This window comes from Lutra lutra, chromosome 3 (genome assembly GCF_902655055.1).
Source record: "Lutra lutra chromosome 3, mLutLut1.2, whole genome shotgun sequence".
In the NCBI taxonomy this organism is placed as follows: domain Eukaryota; kingdom Metazoa; phylum Chordata; class Mammalia; order Carnivora; family Mustelidae; genus Lutra; species Lutra lutra.
The window spans coordinates 172,406,453-172,429,981 of NC_062280.1; the positions used below are offsets into that span (position 1 = coordinate 172,406,453).

The 23,529-nt window shown below is 36.3% G+C and overlaps 1 protein-coding gene across 13 annotated transcripts in view; it reads right to left on the minus strand.

Moving 5' to 3' along the window:
* The window catches only part of RBM26 (RNA binding motif protein 26), an 88,368-nt gene that overhangs the window by 45,376 nt on the left and 19,463 nt on the right, over positions 1-23,529 (minus strand). For 6 of the 13 annotated variants that reach the window (XM_047720208.1, XM_047720207.1, XM_047720211.1 and 3 more), the window contains exons 2-9: positions 11,800-11,918; positions 11,037-11,173; positions 8,058-8,146; positions 6,969-7,186; positions 4,775-5,035; positions 3,767-4,006; positions 3,176-3,346; positions 2,585-2,740 (exon numbers count right to left, since the gene is read on the minus strand). In XM_047720208.1, coding sequence (XP_047576164.1) covers positions 2,585-2,740; positions 3,176-3,346; positions 3,767-4,006; positions 4,775-5,035; positions 6,969-7,186; positions 8,058-8,146; positions 11,037-11,173; positions 11,800-11,918 — 1,391 coding nt within the window. The remainder of the gene's footprint in view (positions 1-2,584; positions 2,741-3,175; positions 3,347-3,766; positions 4,007-4,774; positions 5,036-6,968; positions 7,187-8,057; positions 8,147-11,036; positions 11,174-11,799; positions 11,919-23,529) is intronic. The other 7 variants (XM_047720214.1, XM_047720213.1, XM_047720206.1 and 4 more) reach the window with 3 other exon arrangements.

Consider the following 23,529-nt stretch of genomic DNA (forward strand, 5'->3'; position numbering starts at 1 on the left):
GCTGAAATTACCAAACTGCAATTTCTACATGGTAAGAGATTTATATAAAGAACATGATCCCTCTTCCTTTTCTTGACCACCATCAAAAAAGTTTGCCTGGCATTGGAATGAGTCTAATATTGATCTGTAGTAGCATATATTTTTGCCACACCTAAGCAGCAAGGTAAGAAAGAGATGACTTAATGTAGGAGGTTCCGGTAAAAGCAAAGACTATAGGTATGATAAAAAGAAAGGTGCTAAGCAATGACCAAAGAAGAATGGGGTTTTCTCTGAACTAGGCAGGAGAGACTTGAGATGAAAAGCCACAATCTTAAGTGGCTTATAATTTTCATTTATAAACAATCTTATCCCTTATATAAAACTCAAAAAAAATTTTCTTCTGTTGTTGTTAATGATAGCTATTAGAATTCCTCAATGAGAATTTAAAAAGTGTGAGGGAAAAGTGACATCCATGTGAAATGCTTTCCTGTAAAATCAAAGATGATATAAATTAAATTGGTTATAAATTATAATGTTCCTTATACCTCTGTAGCAAAAAGTCCCCTGAACACTCAAGTTAGATGCAGAATTTGATCATTTCGATGAACAAATAAAAAAATGCAAAGTGTAAGTATTCACAAGTTTACTAAACCACATTAGGCACTACCATTCAACAAGTTGCAGTTTTATTCATGATTGATGAGGCATCAATCATGAAATCTTTTTCTTTTTTTTTTTTTTTTTTGGTTACTAGAAAAAAAAAATAAGTCAAGACTACAAAGAAAATAGGATTTAAAAGTTAGTTGAGGTAGTTAGGGAAAAAAATATATTTTATTGGCCTACATACATTTTCCATTGTGGATGACAATCCCTCACTTCCTGTATCTGTAGCCAACGCTCCCTCTTTCAAATTAATGTGACCTTTCTCCCTTCCTCTAAACCTATCAGTTTGTACTTCTAGCAGAGCAGTTTTGCGGCCCCTGCTTGTGACTTCCTCATCTAAACTCTTACCTTCTTTTCTCATTTAGAAATTTTATCAAAAAGTCTGTCCCCTCTAAAAAAATTTTAAAACCTGATAAGTCACTTCCTAAAACATAATTCCTTTTGATTAAAATATTATGATCAAACCAGTAACAAATTCTTCTATGTAAAATATGTATCAAGCACAAGTTTGTAGAAGCTTGTAAAACTTATTTCATTATCCAATCTACAAAAAAAATCTTCAGGAACTAAAGCATTTCTCAATCCGAAGGCCCCTGAGATCACCATCCCAGCCAAAAGCAGATGCTTAACTGACTGACCTACCTAGCACACCTAAATCATTACTTTCAAGAGCGCAAGACTACAAATAACAGAGGTGCCTGAGTGGCGCAGTTAAATGTCTGACTCTCCATTTCTCTTGATTTAAGCTCAGGTCGTGATCTCAGGGTTGTGATATCAAGCCCCATATAAAGCTCCATGATGGGCATGGAGTCTGCTTAATATTCGCTCTCTCCCTCTCTGCCCCTCCCCCCTTAAATAAATAAAATAAATCTTTAAAAGAAAGACTGCAAATGATAAAAAATAACCCCCCAAAAAACTACCTTAAAAAATATGTATTTTGGTAAAAATAACCCCCCAAAAAACTACCTTAAAATATATGTATTTTGGGGCGCCTGGGTGGCTCAGTGGGTTAAGCCTCTGCCTTCGGCTCAGGTCATGATCTCAGGGTCCTGGGATCGAGCCCCGAATCGGGCTCTCTGCTCAGCGGAGAGCCTGCTTCCCTCTCTCTCTCTGCCTGCCTCTCTGCCCACTTGTGATCTCTCTCTCTCTCTCTGTCAAACAAATAAATAAAATCTTTAAAAAATATATATATATATGTATTTTGGGGGCACCTGGTTGGCTCAGTCGGTTAAGCATCTGCCTTCGGCTCAGGTCATGATCACAGGGCCCTGGGACTGAGCTCTGAGTCAGGCTCCCTGCACAGTGGGGAATCTGTTTCTCCCTCTGCCTCTGCCTCATCCTCCCCCCAGCTTGTGCGCGCGCGCGCGCGCGCTCTCTCTCTCTCTCTCTCATGCGCGCGCGCGCGCGCACGTGCACGCTCGCGCACGTGCACGCTCACTCTCTCAAATAAATTTTTTTTTTAAAGATTTTATTTATTTATTTGACAGAGAGAGATCACAAGTAGACGGAGAGGCAGGCAGAGAGAGAGAGAGAGGGAAGCAGGCTTCCTGCTGAGCAGAGAGCCTGATGTGGGACTCGATCCCAGGACCCTGAGATCATGACCGGAGCCGAAGGCAGCAGCTTAACCCACTGAGCCACCCAGGCGCCCCTCAAATAAATACAGTCTTAAAGAATTTTTTTAAAGATTTATTCTCCTTTAAAAAAAAAAAAGAAAGTATGAACTTTCAGGAAATTCCTTTCCCCTCCAGTGATAGAATAAAGTGTCATCAGTAACACAAATAGAAAACTACACATTACCTTTTCTCTTAAGAAAGACCAAAGGATCAGAGGAATAAACTTAATCACCATCCCTTATTCAACCCCAATAAATGCAGGACCACATTCTTTATAAATGTTTGCCACTCCTGATATGAAAATAAGAAGAAAAGATTAATCATAGTACCTCTGGGTGGCAAATCCATATCCCCTGATGTTAGTCCTATCAAGTTAGGCCTTTGTGCGTGCACTCTGTGTCTATACATAGGTCTGGAAGTGTTTGTTATGCTTGGGGCTTCAGGATTGTAGCCATCTGTGTCATATGTATCTGGTAATACAAAAACTGTAATTAAAAAACAATTATAAAACACCACTTGGTAATTTTTGAATATTGATAAAAGAAAAAGTAAATTATATAACATTACTAATACAGAGCTAACATGCTACATGTATTAAAAGGAAAATTTAGTTTTATAAAAATAAAAAGTTAAATAGAAAATATAACAGTAAAAGAAATTTTAAATATATATGTATATATAATACACGTAATTATATTATATATACAGATATACACATACATAAAACTTAGTCTTTTAAAAATCTAAGGGACTTATATTTAATATACATCCCCCATGCCTACACTTTATTCTATATGATTTTACTAAAAAAAATAAACCTAATAGAGCTAGTCACTCTCTAGACATTTTTAAATTCCTTATCTAAAACTCTGCTCTAAACCCTCACTACATTATGAATATAAAGAGGGGCAAAACTGCACCTGCAGTAAAAAGAGAGGGTGGAGCAGGAGGAGGCTGGTGATGAATGCCAGTTGTTACTACAGTAGGAACAGAACTGGTTGCAGAGTTTGGGGGAGCATCCATGCCAGATGGCTGCAAAGGAGGAAGTGGAGGTGGTGGTCCTGTCAAAACCAAAGAATAAGAAATATCATCTGAAAGCAAACAAATAAAATAAGTTATTGTATATCCAAACATGATATTCTCATTTATCAGCAAAATTATAGTATCTATAAACTCAAATTCTTATAACTATATTAGTTTTCTAGGGTAAAATATCCTTTTACTGTATTCCAAAACAGGTTTGTCTTAAGCTATAAAGAACTACTGAGAGCTGGGATTCGTCGGGGATGTGCTAAGTCAGGGCCCCTCCAAACCACAGTAAACCATAGGTTTGGCGACACCTGCAAAGTGTGGGTATATTCTAAATAAGAGTATCTTGCCCTTGGTTTCTAGGAGGCATCTTTAGGATTATTTCAGGTATTTTTAACAAAAGCAAGCATCAAACTATTAACTTCTAAAAAGGCTATGAATGGACAGATAATGAGTACTGGCAAACAAATATATTTACTTACCTGTGACAGGTGGTAGGCTGGGTGGTAATGGGCCTGGCGGAGGCACTGGGGGTCTCAGGTTCACAGGTGGAGGCGTAAGAATTGGTGGAGGTGGGGGAAGTCCAGGAGGAGGTGGTCCTTCAACAACTGGCGGCTGTGCTGGGAAAGGCAGCATGCCAGGAAGATTCACATCTTCTACAACTACAGGGTCACTTCCATGGTCAAAAGGGCACATGTCTCCTCTCATACAGAAACCCTTTTCTGTAAGCAAGAATAATTAGAAACATGGAAAGTGTCAGATAAATAAATTTTCTGTAAGTTAACAAAGGTAAGATATTTAAAAAAGAAGAGTATTTTTAATATTGGGCCAGTATAACTAACCATAACACAAGAGCTAATTTCCAGTAACATAAAATACTTATGATGTAAATATAGCTAACAAACACATTAAAAAATATATCCACAAATTAAAATGAGTATACCTAGCTAGCAAGCGGGCATAAAACTTTTATATACTTTGTCATTAGAGAAATTCCTTTATTTTTCATTTCCTTTATTTAAATTTCACTTAAAACTCTGAGAATAATGCAACTATAACTTTAGTACAATTTACAAAGTTTTTACAGTAAAACTTTGAGAGTCTTCATTTATAAAATTCTTATAGGTGATATTCACATTTCTAGGTTCTAATTACATGCCAATAACTATTTATTTCTAAAGAAGTGAGTTTTGTCAAGAATGTTTCAGTAGCAGATTCCCAGATAACAACTCAGTAGATACTACTCTTGTTTGATAAACTCCAAAAATATATTAAGACTTATGTGTAAAGAAGCACTGTCTTTAGACTGATATACAATAGTCAGTAGTGACTAATAGAGGTTTAAATAATACTGAAGAATTCAAGAAGTGCCTAAGACTAACTTACCACCATTAACTGGGCTGTCCATGAATAACTGTGCAACCTAAACTTACAGAATTTAGTCAACTGGAAATGCTAGTTCAGTACTTCAGAAAACAGTAAAGACTTACCATCATAGTCTCTACACCTTTTCTTTGGCATTGGTGGTCTTACATAGGAGTTATGGTCCACTTGGTCTTCATGAAATTCAGACCAACTTTCGGTAGTGTTATTACCATGATGGGTAGGAGCAATTACTGTAATAGTGCTGCTCAAAGTAGGTACAGGGTAGTGACCAGATGAAATATTTGGTACCGAAGAGACAGGAGTATAATTGTTTTCTAGTGGATCTGTTCTATCCAGGTCATATTTAGGTTTTACTAGATCCCTTTCTGCAACAAAATATAAATAACTTATAAAACTATATTAAAAAAGTCACAGATACACAAAATAGTGGTATTTTTGCTAAACACAGAGAAAACGTTCACATTGTACACAAGCCTCCTTTTCTTTAAAAACTACTAAACAAATACACAATGTTCCAAGATAAGCTAATTTTTTTTCAGTATGACCTGAAGTATAAAATCACACAAAATTTGCTGTACTTAATGAGCTTTTTCTCCTTGGAGTGCTGTTTATAGAAAAGAGATTTTTTATTCTCTTCAGTGCAATCTTAGTATGCGTAACTTCAGCCCACAAAACAAAATATACAATAAAGTACTGTTATTTTTTCTGTGACGAACATTTGAGTTGTAATTCACCTAAAGATCCCAGCATGGGTTTTTAAATAAATAGTATACACTATTTATAATATTAGTAGTGAAAAACTATTTATTGAAGATGGAAACAGATGAGCCAAGAGAAAGAAAAAGGAGTTCACACTAAACATGAAAAAAAACATTAACTGGGGGGCACCTGGGTGGCTCAGTGGGTTAAAGCCTCTGCCTTCAGCTCGGGTCATGATCCCAGGGTCCTGGGATCGAGCCCCGCATCGGGCTCTCTGCTGAGCGGGAAGTCTGCTTCCCCCTCTCTCTCTCTGCCTGCCTCTCTGCCTACTTGTGATCTGTCTGTCAAATAAATAAATAAAATCTTTAAAACAAAACAAAACAAAACAAAACATTAACTGGGCTATATATGGTCCCAAGGAGAGAGAAAAGGAATTAAGGAGATTAGTTAAGTGAAGCAATGTGCAGAAAAGACCTAGTATACCTAGATCACAGAAAGGGAAAACGCCAGGGCAACAGTAAAAGTATAAAGCATATACAAAGGCCATAAATATTATTTCCCAAAGACTAAAGTTGACTGTACAGTAAAGGCTAAAAGAGTAGCAAAAATCTAAGTTTGAGTAAAGGTATTTTACTTGAAAGTGTTTTAGTTGTTTTATTGCCTCCAGTATCTTCCTTTCAATAACACACACTGGAAAATAAAATGTTGGAAATGACATGCTCTTGCAAATATATTCACCTGAAATGAGAATTTTAACTGTTTTCCTGATTTTAAAATAAAACTCTTATATAATAAACTGAACATATTTATACAATGAATTTTATCTGTGTATATACATGTGAAACCAAACATAACCAAAATTATATACATAGATATTCATCACCCCCCAAAATATCCTTGCACTCCTTGATAATTCTCCACCCTTTACTCCATCCCAGGCAACCAATGATTTGTTTCCTGTCACCAGAGATTAGTTTGTATTTTCTAAAACTTTATATGTATGTATATTCTTTTTTGTCTGGCTTCTTTCACTCAGCATTATTATTTTGAGATTCATCCTTTTGTGACATATACCAAAAGTTCCATTCTTTTCTTCCACTGTATGGATCATCAGTTTATCCACTCACATGACATCTGGGTTGTTTCTAGTTTCTGTCTATTTCAAAGGAAGGTACCATGATCATTTGCGTACAGTCTTTGTGTGGAAATACACTTTTGTTTCTCTTAAATAAATAGGTTGGAGTTGGGATGGTTGGGTCACGTGGTAGGTGTAGATTTAAATTTAAGATACTGTGAAAGTGTTTTCCAGAGAATTTCAGTTTACCTCTATCCTTACCAGTATTAGATAAAGTCAGCCTTTTTACTTTTAGTCATTATAATCGGCATGCAGTGGTGATTCACTGTGGTTTTAATTAGCATTAAATAAAATTTTTAAAGGAATTTTTTTTAAAAAACGTTCACTTAGACCACAAAATACATCACAATAGAAAAATGAAGACAACGCTGACAAAAATTAAAGCCATTTTTAAAATCCTCAAATATAGCTTATTCACAAAAGAAGAATGCTAATCAGAACACACATATATGTGGATTATTTACCCCGGCTTCGTGTTCTGCTTCTGCTTCTAGTCCTGCTTCTATCCCTATCCCGGTCACGAAGCCTCTCTTTACTCCAACTTCGACTCCGACTCCTGCTATAACTGCGACTTCGGCCTCGTCTTCTATTGTACCGGTCTCTATATGAATCTCTTCGAGGAGGGTTTCGATCATAATCTCTTTTGCGAGAACGATCATCTTTTTTCCTCTCATCACGACTTCTAAAGAAATAAATGATCACTTTTAGGAAAATAATTAAGTGGATACAGAAAAAACTCATTAAATGCAAAAGTCACATTTAATTCCTGTAAACATCATGATTCTTTATTCCACCACATATTTAGGAAACTCAAATTGAAAAACTGAACATGATCTGCTCAAGAACTCTAAAACCCCTTTAAAGGGAAAAAACTGTCAAAGTCTCAATCTTTACCCTTATACACAAAGACATCTATACATTTAGGATCAGTACATGCCATCTCCTAGCACACGGTGTCCTGTACACACATAACCTCATACTTAAAGGCATGTGGCCCACCTATTGCCCACACTAAATGCTTCTGAAATCTTAATGGGAAAAATAATTTATTCACACTAAAGGGAAACTTCATGCAAAAAAGTTCTCACATTAAGATTTCACTGGAGGGGTGCCTGGATGGCTCAGTGGGTTAAAGCCTCTGCCTTCAGCTCAGGTCATGATCTCAGGGTCCTGAGATCAAGCCCTGCATCACGCTCTCTGCTCAGCAGGGAGCCCGCTTCCTCCTATCTCTCTGCCTGCCCCTCTGCCTACTTGTGATCTCTGTCAAATAAATAAATAAAATCTTGAGGGGAAAAAAAAAAAAAGATTTCACTGGAATTTGAAGTTAGAAATAAATACCATAATAATTTTTTTAAGCACTATTCCAGATCTCACTTCCAGAACCTACGAATCTGACATAGATATTCTTTTAAGAAAGGAACTAAGTTACACTTTCCTAGACCAACAGAAGAGTAGATATTACTTGCCCCTAGGTGAAAGATAATCAAGTCTAAGCATTCATATAAAAGATATCCAATGTCTAAACACTGAACATGGTTCAATCAATCAATCACCTATTTTCTCTGTATCGGGAACTTGACTGGGGAGGACTATGATTTAGCCTTCTGGAAAACTTCTTCTCTCGCTCTTCCTCCTTTGTGATCTGATATACAAAGAAAAATATGCATTAAGTTTAGCAAATTATTCCTTGCCATATTACTATTTCAATGATTTAATTGACATGAAAATACAGACATGAAATTATTCTTTTCTAAAAGCATTAAAAAAAATTTCTAAGTACAATCACTTAATTTAACCACAGAAGAAAGGCTTGCTGAAAGTTAAAGTGAATGCTAAAGAAACTCAGAAATGTTTATCTTAGGTAATAGTGGTGGGAAAACACTTAGGCCAATGTCCTCATTTTAACATTATTAGTAGAAAGTCAATTTTAATTCTTTCGAAATTTCAACACACACTCTTGTTTTGGTTCCACAAATTTGGCCTGGCACCAAACACATTAGGAAATATAGCAGAATGCATTAGAACTAACAAAGTCAGAAAAAGAGATATAAGAGAAAATGATACGTAAGATCAAACAGCTCTCCAGTTCTCAACAGTATGGCAGCTATATATTCCTCTTTCCTACAAGGGGCCTCCATTCATATTATATTATTAATAGAAAGCAGCCCTGGAAAATATTCCCTTTATCAGTGCTACTTTTCTGAGGCCAGAATTTTCCATGCTATACTGTCCAGAACACTGATTATATAGGACATTAACAGGTGTTACTAGAAAAAAAAAAAGATTTAGAGGATAAACAAATACAGGAAATACTGAACATGTGGCTTCTGTAAATACGACAGGACTCAAGATTTTGCACTTTTAATAAGAACTCTAAGACAATCTCATGCAGGCAGTCTGCAGGATAATATAACAGTGTCCCACTTTATGCCAGCTGTTCCAATACCCCTCCGGGTAAAAGCCTCTTACTGTCAGAAGTGTCCAATGTTGGGTGATAAATTAAATGGAAATCCTATCAATAAGCCAAACTCTGAGAAGCACTGCTTAAAAGCCTTCTTTCTTTTTTTTTTAACAGTCTTTTTGTTCTTATAAATACTTTCATTCTCCTTTTCCCACCCATTTCGACCCTTTCCCACCCAAAAAAAAAAAAAAAAACAGGGTACAATGCACCTTTTCCCTTCTACTTGCTTCAACACACACTCGCGAGTAATTTATGTTGAGAGATCATCATATTCCACAGTACATGCTCAACTGGGAACTTTTACTATACCCACGGTATTTTAAATCCAGGTTGTCATCTGACATTTTGACAGTTCTGAAAGATCAGGGATAAATATCCTTCACAATTGGTCAAGAAAACTGTGGAGAAATATTATTATGTCAATAGACGTAGGACTAAGGTTTTTGCCACTAACTCATTTTGGGGATAGACTTCTTACTGCTTCTCAAATCAAGAGAAGACTGCTTAAGATTATCTAAGAATTAAAATATGATTTGAAACAGCAAAAATCTAGAACTAACCCACCAAACTTCCATTGGTGAGCAAAACTTAAATATATTATTGTGCATCTCTAAGTGGTATAAGCAGTGTGCCAGCACCACAGCCACTCTTCCTTTCTTCCTTATTAACAGAACAGAACCCCTACTGTTAGGTATGAAATATGCACAAAATTATTTCTGGTTTTCCCTTACACAGAGAAGTAAGAGGTGTTTTATGTGCACATCTGTGTAACTATATACATGTACATGTGTGTAAATATGTTCAGATACAGAAATAAAAATATATTTGAGAATTACTATGTAAAGTTATACATATATTTATATTATTACATAATAAACATTACTTACATAATCTGTAAAGAAAAAAAAGAGTATGAGGGGGGAAAACCCAATCACATCTTCCATCACACCAACAATCTCTCAACAATAATAGGAACTGCCATTTATTGAGAATATACTATGTGCTACACACTACGCCAAGTGCTTTAGAGACAACATTTTATTATTCCTCAAAAAAACCCTATATATTTCCATTTCACAGCTAAGCAGACTAAGGCTTGGAAAAGTAACATTTCTAAGCTCATAAAGCACTGACTGATAAAGCAAAAATTTAACCAAGATTTATTTGACCTAAAGCAAGACTAACTGCAGAAATATATCAGCTTAACTATCAATTAGTTTTGCTCGAATTTACAATCTTTAAACATCAAATTGAGAAGATCTGAATTTTTATGATTATTAAGCAAGAACGGCAATCTTGTATAAAAGGTAAACTCTTCAAAATCTCTTAAAGGATGAAGTCATGCCCACTGCCCTGGGAAGGTCTTTATACATGACTACCTTAAAAACAGTCCCTACAAAATGCAGGCAGGACAGAGCAAATTAGTCTAGTGTTAATCTAATTATTTTCACAGAACACAGATAATGAAAGTCCACAGATAGAAGATACTATGCAGAAAACAGTTAAAAAGCAAGCCTGAGACTATGATCTTTAGAAAGGCCTGCTTCTTATAAGGTAGGCTCTAGGCTGGTATCTGTGAACTTTGATTTCTGGAGGGTTCCCATCATTCCCTGACAATAATAGCTCACCATATGCCTGAATTGTTTTGTGTCACTGATATGGCTGTAAGCTGAACACATGCTTTCCTCCGGGAAATCGCAATTTTAGTACATAGTAGGCAGAAGGTGCATCTGTGTGACCAGCCGCAAATAAAAACCCTGGACACTGAGTCTCTAATGAGCTTCCCTTGTTCAAATGTGTTGAAACTACTTGTTACGTGCATCCTTTGTGACTCTCCTAGAAGTCTCTGGAAGCTTACGTGTTTTCCCCCAGACTGTGCAACACCTACTTTTTCTTTTTGCTGATTCTGATGTAAGAAGTCACAGCCTTGAGTATGACTAAGCGCTAAGTGCTATGACTGCTCCTACGGATGATCCTGAGAACCCTTGACACAAATACAGAAAGTAAAACTCAGTTTAATGATTCCTTATATTTTTAAAGAGCATCTAAGGTTTAACACACAAATCCTTACCTCTTCTTTTTTAATATCTTTTTCTTGGTGCTGAAAAAATTCTACCTTTAAGCTTCCTGATGATGGCTGCTCTGGAGGAGGTAGGTAACTCTTTGTATTCACAGCATCAAAAAGCTTTTCCACAAATATCTGTGTCTCTAAAAACAAAAACCAAGACCAAAAAAATGCAGATTAAAGACACTTACTAAGATTGAATACTCCTCTTCTACACATCAGAGTTCAGTATGATGAAGTATATACTGACTTTTATAACTCTGGAAATATACTAAGACCAACAGCTTCCCAACCAGTGAGTCATGACACAAATCTTACGGTAATATTAATCCATTCAAATTCAGGGTAGTGGAACTAAGATGGCCAGAGCTCCTGGGCCAGTCACTTCCAGCCATTACTAGACTCTGACCCTGCACCCAGAGTGCTGAACATAAATATTATTATCTAGACAGTAGCAAAATGAAAAAAGTTAGAAGCAGTATCAAGCTAACATTCCAAGTAGTTTCTTAAGCAACACGATCTTTAAATAAACAAGCATTCATTTACTTAATCTTTTAAGGAAAAATACCAGCTTGCTTTAAGAAAGAGAATAAAGATATTAATGAAAAAGGTTTTCATTATAAATAAGCTATAATCAGTAATAATACTGTTTATTCAACTTTGTTACAATTAGAGTCTATTCTCTTATTGAGTTCCTTTAATATTATGGTAAATCTCGTTTTAAAGGATTTATTAAAATAAAGTAGTATTTTTAAACTAAAGATGTTACCTTTTTGAAGAAATACATCCAGTTGATCAATACATAATGCCTTTAACTCTTTCTCACTTTTGTCTTTCTTTACCAAAGCAAGAACATATTTTGCTAGGGCTGATGGATCTGCATCACAACTGAAGAAAAAAAAGCAATATTGAAGGAAATTTAGCCATAAACAATTGCACATTCTAAAAATTCCAGTTACAGACTTAGTTGTATGATAAACAGTTAAGTGGATTAATATATGTAAAAAGCAGCTACCCATGGAAGGCAATAAAGAAATGTTAAGTTCTCCCTTATAGTAATATATTTTCTATTACATACATGGCCACTACTCTGTATCCTTCCACATTTGGACTAATATATGTATTAAACGCAGTAGGCTTTATTATTACTAAAAAGAGAAGTTATAACACAGTACCATCAAAAACTATTAGCATGGAAAGAATAAAAATACAAAAAGCGCCCTTGCCTTACCTCCACCCCAAGAATTAGCTAGAAAACCCAGACAGAGAGGGCACTAAAAGAAAACCTGAAAACATACTACAGGTTTAGAAACAGACCCAAATAAATAAATGTATGAATTCTGATTTTATAAAGGTAGCATCCAAGTCAATGAACAAGGGATGAATTACACAATAAACGATATTCAGACAAGTTGATAGTTATCTATTTAAAAACTAAGTTGGTTCCATAACTGATTCCATACACCATAATAAATCTAAAACTGAAAAACATGAAACCACTAAAGTATTAGGGGAAAAAACAAGAAAGTTATTTTATAACTTTGGAGTAATGAAGATTTTCTGAGTAATGACAGAAATCTATAAGAATGATTTGATTACACCAAAAAAAAAAAAAAAAAAAGGCAACAACTTTGGAATGAAAGAGTCAAAAGACAAATAAAAAAAGCTTCCCATTCCAAAAGGTGAATTCTCCTAATATGTAGTTTCTATCAGTAAGACCAAAACCGTAAGAGAAAGAAAACAAATAATATAGACGCTAAACAGAAAAGTAAGTCTAAATGAGTAAAAATACACCCTCATCCATAAGAGAAATTCAAACTTAAGCTATACTGAAATACAATTTTTCAGTTATATAGCTGGCAAATGTAAAGGTATGAAAATATATTCTGGAGGTAAGACTATGGGGATACAAGCAGTTTTCAAACACTGTGGCTGCTATGAGGAGACTGGTAGCCCCTAAGGAATGGTAGCATACAATCCCAAGTCAAATGACCTAGCAATTCTACTTCTCTGAAGTTACTTTACAGACATACTTACATATACAAAGTGACACATACACAAGTCTCATTGGCACATTCATTGTAAAATAAGAAATGTGCAAAATGTCCATTTACAGAGGACTGGAAAAAGAAATTATACTAATCTACACTAAAGAATGAATACAGCAAAAAGACAAAAAAGAATGAGGACGTGTTCCTGTCACAGAAATTCTTCTTATAATTTGTTATGTTTAAAAAGCAAGGTAGAGAAAACTGGTCATCATGTTACCATTTGTGTGGGGGGAAGAGAAAAAACTATGTATTTGGACTGGCTTATGTTTGAATAATAAATATATGGAAGTACAAACAAACATTACTGGTTTTTTTTTTTTTTTTTTGGATGGGGGGAAACAGCGGGGACTAACTGAAGGAGGAACAGAATGAGGCAATAAAGTTTTTGATGCCTGAGCCATGCCCATCCTGACAAAAAGCCAAATTAATTGTTTTTCAACGAAGCTAAAATTGTTACCCATTTAATTAATGATCACTTTATAAGTTAGCTTAAATAAGAATAAAATAGTAGCAATAGCCCAACACTAATATCTTCCGAACACCTAGTTTGTGCCATGAACTGTACATACCGTATTCAGCTCTATTCTGTAACAGTTCTACAAAAGAACAGCAGTAACGTATGTCACTGAATCAAACAGTACATCTTTTAAAAGATAATGAAGAGCTTTGATTGCACAGTAAAAAGCACCTATAGAAAAACCTGACTGCAAGTGAATCAACAGACGTAATTCAAACCGTTTGTGTTTTGCTTTGTTGTTTTATAACGGCTACACAGATGAGTCTAATACAGCATCAGAATTGACAACTACTCTATTAAGGAACTAATATAGCATTTATCATATGTTCTAAGACTTCCTAATTTACATTACTGTGGTCAGTAAGTACGCCTGCCAATTCTTCACTCCTCCCTTTGAAGGCAGAGCCTGATTGCCCACCCTTTGAGAGTAGGCTCAATTTAGGGACTTGCTTCTAAACAGAACAGCAGAAGTGAGGGTGTCTACCTTCAGAGACTAGGACTACAAAGTATTGTGGCATCATCCTTGCTCTCACTCTGGAATCACTTCTAGGGAAAACAGCTGCTATGTTCCAAGGACAGTTAAGCAGCCTTATGGAGAGTACCATGTGGCAATGAAATGAGGACTCTAGTCAACAGAGCACGGAGGTCTCTTTCCAGTAGCCAAATGTGAATGAGCTTGGAAGTGAATTCTACAGTCACCGTGGAACCTTGAGAAGACCGCAGAGCTGATCTACAGCTTAACTGCAATCTCATGATTCAGAGCCAGAAATACTTAGCTAACCTGCTTCCAAATTCCTGACGCAGGGATGATAAGTATCATGAGGTGGTAATTGTCTGCTGTGTTAATGAATTAAGTTGAAGGGTAATTTGTCAGTAATCATACTTTTCTCATAGATCTATTTACATGTATTTACAACAATTTGAAATAGGCTATTACTCAAACAAGAAGCAAGAAAAAAATTCCATTTTAATGGTACATGAAAGATTTTTAAGGACTTTTTCTTTGAAATTCTTTTTTCAATACACAATGAACATTTAAAAAAAATAGACAAAACGATTTATGACTTTTTATGTTTTATCACAATGAGTACAGAAATACATCGGTGATGAAATAAGCCCAAAGAAATGGGATATATATAACCTTAAGATGCATTTACAGATATACTCATACCCACCAATTCAGTAATACTGCATGAGAAATAATGAAACAATGCCTATTCATGTTAGGTAACCTGAATAAGCACAACTAAAAACTAGGCAACAAGATAAACATATTCAAATAATTGAAAAATCAATGTGAAACATAATACTACCACTGTGTTATACTGTTTTATTGCAACTGCTGTTAATGAACAAATTTACAGTCTCCACATTGAGTCCAAATGCTATAGTTTAACCCAACATTGGTCTTACTGTTGTGGTGAATTTTCAACTTAAAAATGACTTTTCTAATGACTTAACTGTGACTTTACATTTCTCTTAACTAAACACCAAATCTATTCCATTGCCACTCCATTACTTTTCTAAATAGGACAGGTTGAGCCAAATAAAATTTTAGCAGTTAAAAACACAGGCGCGCCTGGGTGGCTCAGTCAGTTAAGTGTCTACCTTCAGCTCATGTCATGACTTGAGGGTCCTGGGATTGAGCCCCATGTTGGTTCCCTGCTCAGCAGAGAGTCTGCTTCTCCCTCTCCCTCTGCCGCTCCCCAATGTTTGAACTCTCTAATAAATAAAATCTTTTTTAAAAATGTATTAAAAGACCTTTGTGATTTCTGTAATTATTATGGTTTATAGACCAGTTTTATAAAAACAGTAAGACAAAATCATTCCTGAACAATCACTGCTCAACGTCTTTTATAGGAAGCTATTGAACTGAATAAAAAACCAATAAAATCACAACTACAGCAAATCAACTACTATACACAAAAATTCTAAATCCTTGAAACAGTCTGAAAGGGCAAATTACTTCTTAAAATTGGTTAAATTACAAATTATATAGTAGAAACAAGGTCTATACACCTTTAATGCCAAAATGGGTAGATTTACATTTGAGAGGCAATTTTTCTTAAATCCTATAGTCATTTCCTATTCAATATTTTTTTAAAAAAGATACATACATGTAAATTGCAGCTAAGTAGAAGACTATCTGAACTACAGAGGTTTAATAATATGCCATGTTATAAATCAAAGATAAAGGGCAAAATACATGTTCTCTTTTCCATGTTTTAATTAAAAGTGCCAATGCTACTTCATCTGAACACCCAACAACATGCTATGTAAAATTAATGCAGTAAAAATGTTTAAATTACTTAATCAAAAGAAAATTATATTAAGATAGTAAGGGGTTATTTAAAAAAAAAAAAAGTCTCCATGGCAAGTGAGACTGTTCATGTGGTACTTGATGGCACCAGTTGCCATTGTTGGTAAGTTTGCAGTCTCAATGAACAGATCTTGTCAGAGCTAGACTCTACCCTGTACTATGTTACTAGCATTCTAGAAACAGTGAAAGAAAAGTGGAACTGAAATCTTTCAGATCAGAGAGAAGGGACAGATTTTGAAAATGTTTAGGTACAAAGAGCACTGAGTGACAGGTTTCATCCTTATCTTAGCAAACAGGCTGAATTCCCACTGATTCTATATTCCATAAGGACTTCTCAATCCAGCAAGTACATAATCTGCTAAAAAAGCATCAAACCAACCACAGAGTGCTCCAACTCCAATTACTCCTGCGTCTGTGTCTGTGTGTGTTGGGGGATTGAGATGGTTGGGTGGGCAAAACACAAAACTAACTACAGAGTAAGGCAGGCATGAGACACGACTTGCCAACAGCATTTGTGAAAGGTGGGCTGGAGAAGGAGCAACTAAGTATTTTAGTATGTCAAATGAGATAAAGGGTGAAATGGTTGGGGGGAAACTTAAATCATAAAGATGCAATTTAAAAAAGATAACAGTACTATGCTTTGTCTCCCATCCCAATCCCATCTTATTTCATTTTTCCCTCCCTTCCCCTCAAGAACCCCACCCTTCCTCTCCAATTCCTCATTTTGAGAGATCATATAATTGCTTTTCTCTGACTGACTTGCTTCGCTCAGCATAATACCCTCTAGTTCCATCCACGTCGTCACAAACGGCAAGATTTCACTTCTTTTGATGGCTGCATAGTATTCCATTGTATATATATACCACATCTTCTTTATCCATTCATCTGTTGACGGACATCTAGGTTCTTTCCATAGTTTGGATATTGTGGGCACTGCTGCTATGCTGCTATAAACATTCAGGTGCACATGTCCCTTGGGATCCCTACATTTTTATCTTCAGGGTAAATGCCCAGTAATGTGATTGCTGGGTCGTAGGGTAGCTCTATTTTCAACTTTTTGAGGAACCTCCATACTGTTTTCCGAAGTGGCTGCACCAGCTTGCATTCCCACCAACAATGTAAGAGGGGGGTTCCCTTTTCCCCCCATCCTCGCCAACACCTGTCGGCTGCTGGGGGGGAGGAGAGGGATGGGGTGGCTGGGTGATGGACACTGGGAGGGTATGTGCTATGGTGAGTACTCTGAACTGTGTGAGACTGATGATTCACAGACCTGTACCCCTGGCGCAAATAATACATTATATGTTAATTTAAAAAGAACACAGCACTAAAGAGGAAGCAGTGCAGCTCCCCAAGCCTTAAAGAGAGCCACAGCTTTCACTTCACTTTTACAAATACATGAGCAAACCCAAACAGATTCCCAGAAAATGACCAGAATAGTAAATGGATATCATTATCAGAGAGCTTACTAGGGATTCTTAGCCTGGAAAATTGAAATGTCAGAGAGAACTTGGTAGATTTTCAAATAATTGAAGGACTATCATAAGAAAGATTACACTTATTCAATACATCCTCCATGGGATATAATTAGAGCCAGTAAGTAGAAGCAACAGATTTTGGCTTAAAATAGAGATGAACTTTTTTAATAATCAGAGGCCTCCCAAAGGCAGAATAAACTGCCTGAAACAAAGTGCATTTTCCATCATTAGAATGATTTCAAGCATAGGCTGAACAGCCCCTGGCAGATAAGCACTGGGTTGAATAGTAAATCCCTCACAAACCTGAAATAGAATAACCCTTAGGTTTAATTTTGTTTGTGAAATATTTTGCAAATATATGAAATATAAGAAATATAGTATTCTTTTCAATTAATTTGTAAGTATTAGCAATAAAAAAATTTAAGTGACCTGGCACTACAGATATATATAAGAGTTTATATATGTACTACGTAAGAGTTTATACCAAAATCCAAAAACAGAACTTCTTACACACATATGTAGCCTCTGGGCCTAACACAATACCTAAGAAAGAATAATAAGACAGAGAAAATATATACAAATCTATCCCACTAGATCAATAGCTCACTTTTATCAAGGACCCTTTCTTTTTCATCTTCATGAAGGTAAGTACTGAGAATAAAATAGTTGGTTATCTTCCAAATATTACCTTCATCTTTCAAAAATATTTAACAAGCACCTACTATGTAAGGCACTGTTCTAGATCCTAAGGATTCAACTTCAAAAATAATTTAAGTTCCTGTCCTCACAGAATTTACACTGGGGCTGCTGAAACTCCAGTGGAGGAGACAAAATATGTACATAGATACATACAACATATTATCATGTGCAAGTGCACTGAGGAAAAATAATGTAAAGCATGAAGATAAAATATAGAGTAAAAGGAATGAAGGGAAGGAAGGAGGAAAGAAATGGAAAGAGGAGAAAGAATGAATGAATATATTTAAGATCATCAGGGAAGAACCTTGAAATAACATTTAAACAGGGATCAGAATGGAATACAAGCAAGCTTTGGGCTAGCTGGAAAAAGAACCGCCCAGGCCAAAGGAGCCCTAAAGAAAAGGTCTGAAGTGGACGCCTACTTATACATGAAGCACAGGAGTCCAGTGGGATGGAGAAAACAGAGTATTCATGAACAGCTGGATTTCTAATCTCTCACCTCTAAAGATTTAAAATCAAATGCTCAATGAGCTTTAACAAATTAAGTGTGCAGATCACTATGAAATCATTCAAATCAATGCTTTTAAAGGCAAAAAAAAGTAAAATTTAAGCAATCTCTGAATTTGTGTTAAGGATATAGTAATAATAATGAAACACATTCGCAGGGGTAACCATCTAGGAAGGTCATTCTTTCCCTAAAGTATCTGAGGAGGGATGTACATACACTAAGAATGTTGGAGAAGCCAAACCAGTGCAGAAAATCAAATGTTATAATAAAAATAAAACTTCCCAAAAGCACTGACATGAATCAAATCACTCCTAGATATAAAGATTATAATTAATCTTCCTAACACACTCTTCATATTAGCTTTTAATTTTAATTTAGGACTTTCAAAATAGTAATGACAAGGAAAACAAAAAAGCTAGCCTTCCAGTACATTCTTTCAAAAAGAAGTTTGTTTTGTTTTGCTCAAGTTTCTTGGAGGCTTTAGAAATTCTGTGGAAGATAAGTTAAGGAATTTAACCCAAGCTTCCATTTTTGGTAATCTTGAGAAGGTGTAGCTGGAGGTGGCAGTGGAAATTAAAAATTAAATTTGAATATGTTAACTCAGTAACTTTAGAACACGGATATACACCCACATCTGTTCCTACCAAATTTTCACTTTATATTCAAGAAAAATATCTAATTTGCATCAAAGTCATAGTTCTATTATTCTGTACTTAGGATTATTCTTTTAAAAATTCAAATCCCATTACAACAAATATAATACAAACACTGAAAAATTCGATTGCCATAGTTTATTATAAAGTTTCATTCAATTCAAATAAGGAGGCAACAACAGATTATTTGCATGTAGTAATTAGCTACAGCAAAGGTTATTCATTAAGAATTATCACACCCCTTTCATTCTACAAAATAAAATCACGACCACAAAATAAGCATATCTTAACATGATCCATCCATGAGCATCATACAAATCACTTCTTATCACTGCAAACACTTACTACAATACATATAATTACAACACTGAAAACTATTCAGTCAGGTCTTTCATTCCATATATTAGTCCCAAGAAATAGCAGCAATGTCTTCTTTTCCTGAGAACAGTAGTCCTCAAACATTTTGGTCTTGAGATCGATTTACATGTTAAAAACTACAGAGAACTCTAAAGAGCTTTCATTTAAAAGGACTACATCTATCAATATTTATTATATTAGGAAAACTGAAAAAATTTAAGTTATTTAGTTTAAAATAACAACTCAAATTAAATAACAAACCTACAATTTAACATGAGTAGCCCTTTGGGTTGGGGTGGGTGGTAATCAAAAGCAGGAATTCAGTAAATTAATTTTTAATTAACTTAAGGCATAGCTGGATCCAGAGGTTCCAATGATAATCACCAGGACCATCTTTCCATTCTGCTTTCCCTTAGAATTCATTTCATTTTAAGCAGGCCCTCTCTACATGGCAACAAAGATGGCCCTGAGCAGTTCCAGGTTTACATCATTCTGATAGTGAATCCAGGGAAAGGGAACTGTCTTTCTCTCCTCCTGCATCACACTGCTCCTTGAAAATGACTCATCTTCCCCACTTTGGGCCATATCCCTACGAAGGGCAGGGATAGGCAGAGTTCCATGACTAACAGCCTGCCCTGAAACTAAATACCCTACTTTTTTTTTAATGAAAAAATACTTCCCAACAGAATAAAAATTTGGTGAGAAAACAGACAATGTTCCACAATTTACAAATACCATTAAATGTCTGGCTTAAAAGAACAATTCTAGGGGCGCCTGGGTGGCTCAGTGGGTTAAGCCGCTGCCTTCGGCTCAGGTCATGATCCCAGGTCCTGGGTTCGAGCCCCGCATCGGGCTTTCTGCTCAGCGGGGAGCCTGCTTCCTCCTCTCTGCCTGCCTCTCTGTTTACTTGTGATTTCTCTCTGTCAAATAAATAAAATCTTTAAAAAAAAAAAAAAAAAGAACAATTCTAATATCTTTTTTTATATTCAATCTGTTGGGATATGATATTTTGGCTGAAATACATTAAAAAATCTGACCTCTCCGGGCACCTGGGTGGCTCAGTGGGTTAAAACCTCTGCCTTCAGCTCAGATCATGATCTCAGGGTCCTGGGATCAAGGCCCGCATCAGGCTCTCTGCTCGCAGAGAACCTGCCTCCTCCTCTCTCTCTGCCTGCCTCTGGGCCTACTTGTGATCTCTGTCTGTCAAATAAATAAATAAAATCTTTAAAAAAAAAATCTGACCTCATACAGATAAATAGTTGTAAATGGGAGGACTTCACAGACCCTATGAAAGGTCTCAGGAAAGCTCAGGAGTCCTCCCATCACACTTGAGAACCAATGTTTTAAAACTCATTTTAAAAGTATCTGTTAGGGCACCTGGGTGGCTCAGTTGGTTAAGCAACTGCCTTCGGCTCAGGTCATGGTCCTGGAGTCCCAGGATCGAGTCCCGCATCGAGCTCCCAGCTCCATAGGGAGTCTGCTTCTCCCTCTGACCTTCTTGCCTCTCATGCTCTCTCTCACTGTTTCTCTCTCAAATAAATAAATAAAATCTTAAAAATAAAATAAAAGTATCTGTTAAGGGTGCCTGGGTGGCTCAGTCGGTTAAGCGTCTGCCTTCAGCTCAGGTCATGATCCCAGGGACCTGGGACCGAGCTCCACATTGAGCTCCCTGCTCTGCAGGAAGCCTGCTTCTCCCTCTGCCACTCCCCCTGCTTGTGTTCCCTCTCTCTCTGTCCAATAAATAAATAAAATCTTAAAAAAAAAAAAAAGTATCTGTTAAGTATGTGATTCAAAGACAAAGTCAATTTCATCTTCTCAAAGATAAGACCAACTAAGATTGGAAAACTCTATGCTGTTCACTGCAAAGAACAGTAGCCCAAATGGCAAACTGAGCACAGACAGGTATGGTTATAGTATCATGTCACAGAACTCTCTCTTAAAAGAAAAGTGGGACTGGAGGTGAAATGCTGATATGGCAGCCCACAACAAAACTCCACATTTAGTCCATGTTTCATATTCCAATTCATAGAAGACTTGAGTTCTCTGGGAAAGGACTCTGCCCCCCAAAGGCCACCGCTTCAGTTACTCATATTCACACTCTACCTACTTACAAACCAGAGCTGAGGTAGTTCATCCAGTTACTAAAAGAGAAAGGAAGCCAGGAAATATTTTCTTTTTGTGACCAAGAAGAGGCAGAATTATCCAAAAGAAATAGCACTAAAATAAGAAGTTTGGAAAAAACCTAGCTAACTGAACTTTAAAATAATTCGGTATGTAACCTGAAAATTAAAAGAATTTCCCCCTACCTATTTTTCAAGAGCCACAGAATCCCCCTTTCTGAACACTCATGAGTAAATTTTAACCCTTTGGAAGAGATAAATAATAACAAAATTCAACTAAGTAGAAACATTTTATAAATTTTTCCTGAACTGCCAGACCTTAAGATCTGTACACATGTGTGTCCTACTAAATTGTTATTGTGGTATGCTATGCTTGTCTGTTTCCCCTACAGGGATTCTAGTTAACTATGTCTACCTTTTTCCCCAGACCCAACTACAATGTGCTGAGAAGTATCGACAAATTGTCACACAATTTAAGAGCACTCTAAACCAAGAGTATTATCAACAAAAACTCACAAAAAACAGCTCTCACTTTAGGTCAAAACCAATTATGACATTCTTAAAGTGTACCAACAAGTTCAAAGACCTGTCACAGATATAAAGTCAATAAAATGTCTCTAGCATACCGACAGGTCTTTCCTCATTGCCTTTCCATCTCATCTCTGTCAATACCCAAGTCCCAAGAACATCACCATTTCTTCTTAACCTCCTGCCAAAGTCCAAATTCAGGCATTTCACAACTTGCTCTTAAAGCTACAAGAAAGAACAGCTAACTAATCTTCTCTGCCTGCAAAAATGCTTAATCTAATCAAACCTCCACGCACTCATCATTCTTTAAAAAAGAGAAAAAAAATCTGTTAGTTATAGCCCAGATTTAATGTATCTTTCCCGGTATACCACAACCTAGTCCCCAAAATGTCCAAACACTTCTGCATGGCAGTAAAATCTAATCTTACTCTGAAGCCAACAAAGCCTCTTCCTAACCCAAATGAACAGCCATAATTCCTCACAGAACTGTTCTCCCAATTTTGGCTATTTAATGTCATCAGAAGCTTCAGAGTTTAACAGAATCCAATTTGAGAGAGTACATGAAAAACTTCAGAGACTGATGATCACTGCAAGTGTATGAACAGTTTTCAAAATGGGACCTATCTCATTCACTGTCTATTATAAAGAATTAAACTTTATAAAACGTAAAGTAAATACTAGAGATATCATTAAAGAAAATATAAACATACAAATAGTCATATTGGCAATTTCTTATAAAATGCCCCCAAAAGGTCTTGAAGTACTTATTACATTTAAAATTATATTATAGACATCAGCATCATGACAGCATGAGTCATTACCTTTTTCTCTCCTCTCTGATTTACAACTAACTAGATATCCACAACTGAAGTGGGGGCGGGGGGGGGGGAAGCACCTCTGCAGAGGACACACAAACACCGGAGAGATCTATCCATCTGCACACCTGAAAGTGAGTGGACTTGACCACAGAGGCTGTAGCAACAGCAGAAAAGGTGGTGGCTGGTCCAGCAGGCAGCCAGCACAACCTTTCCGGCAGAGGAGGTGGTAGGTAAAGGCACAACAAGGGGTCTGCCCGACCATGCATGCTGAAGCTGCCAAAACCAGTTGCTCTCTCTGCAGAGACCAGTGACTGGGAAGAGGGGAAGGAAAAGGAAGTAGGCAAAGAGAACAGAAGGAAAGGGTTTTTTGCTATCTGCCCTGGGGGATAAGAGGACCACCCAGGACCTCTGGTATCCTCCCCACAACTTGAGGATCCCCCGCAGACCACTAAC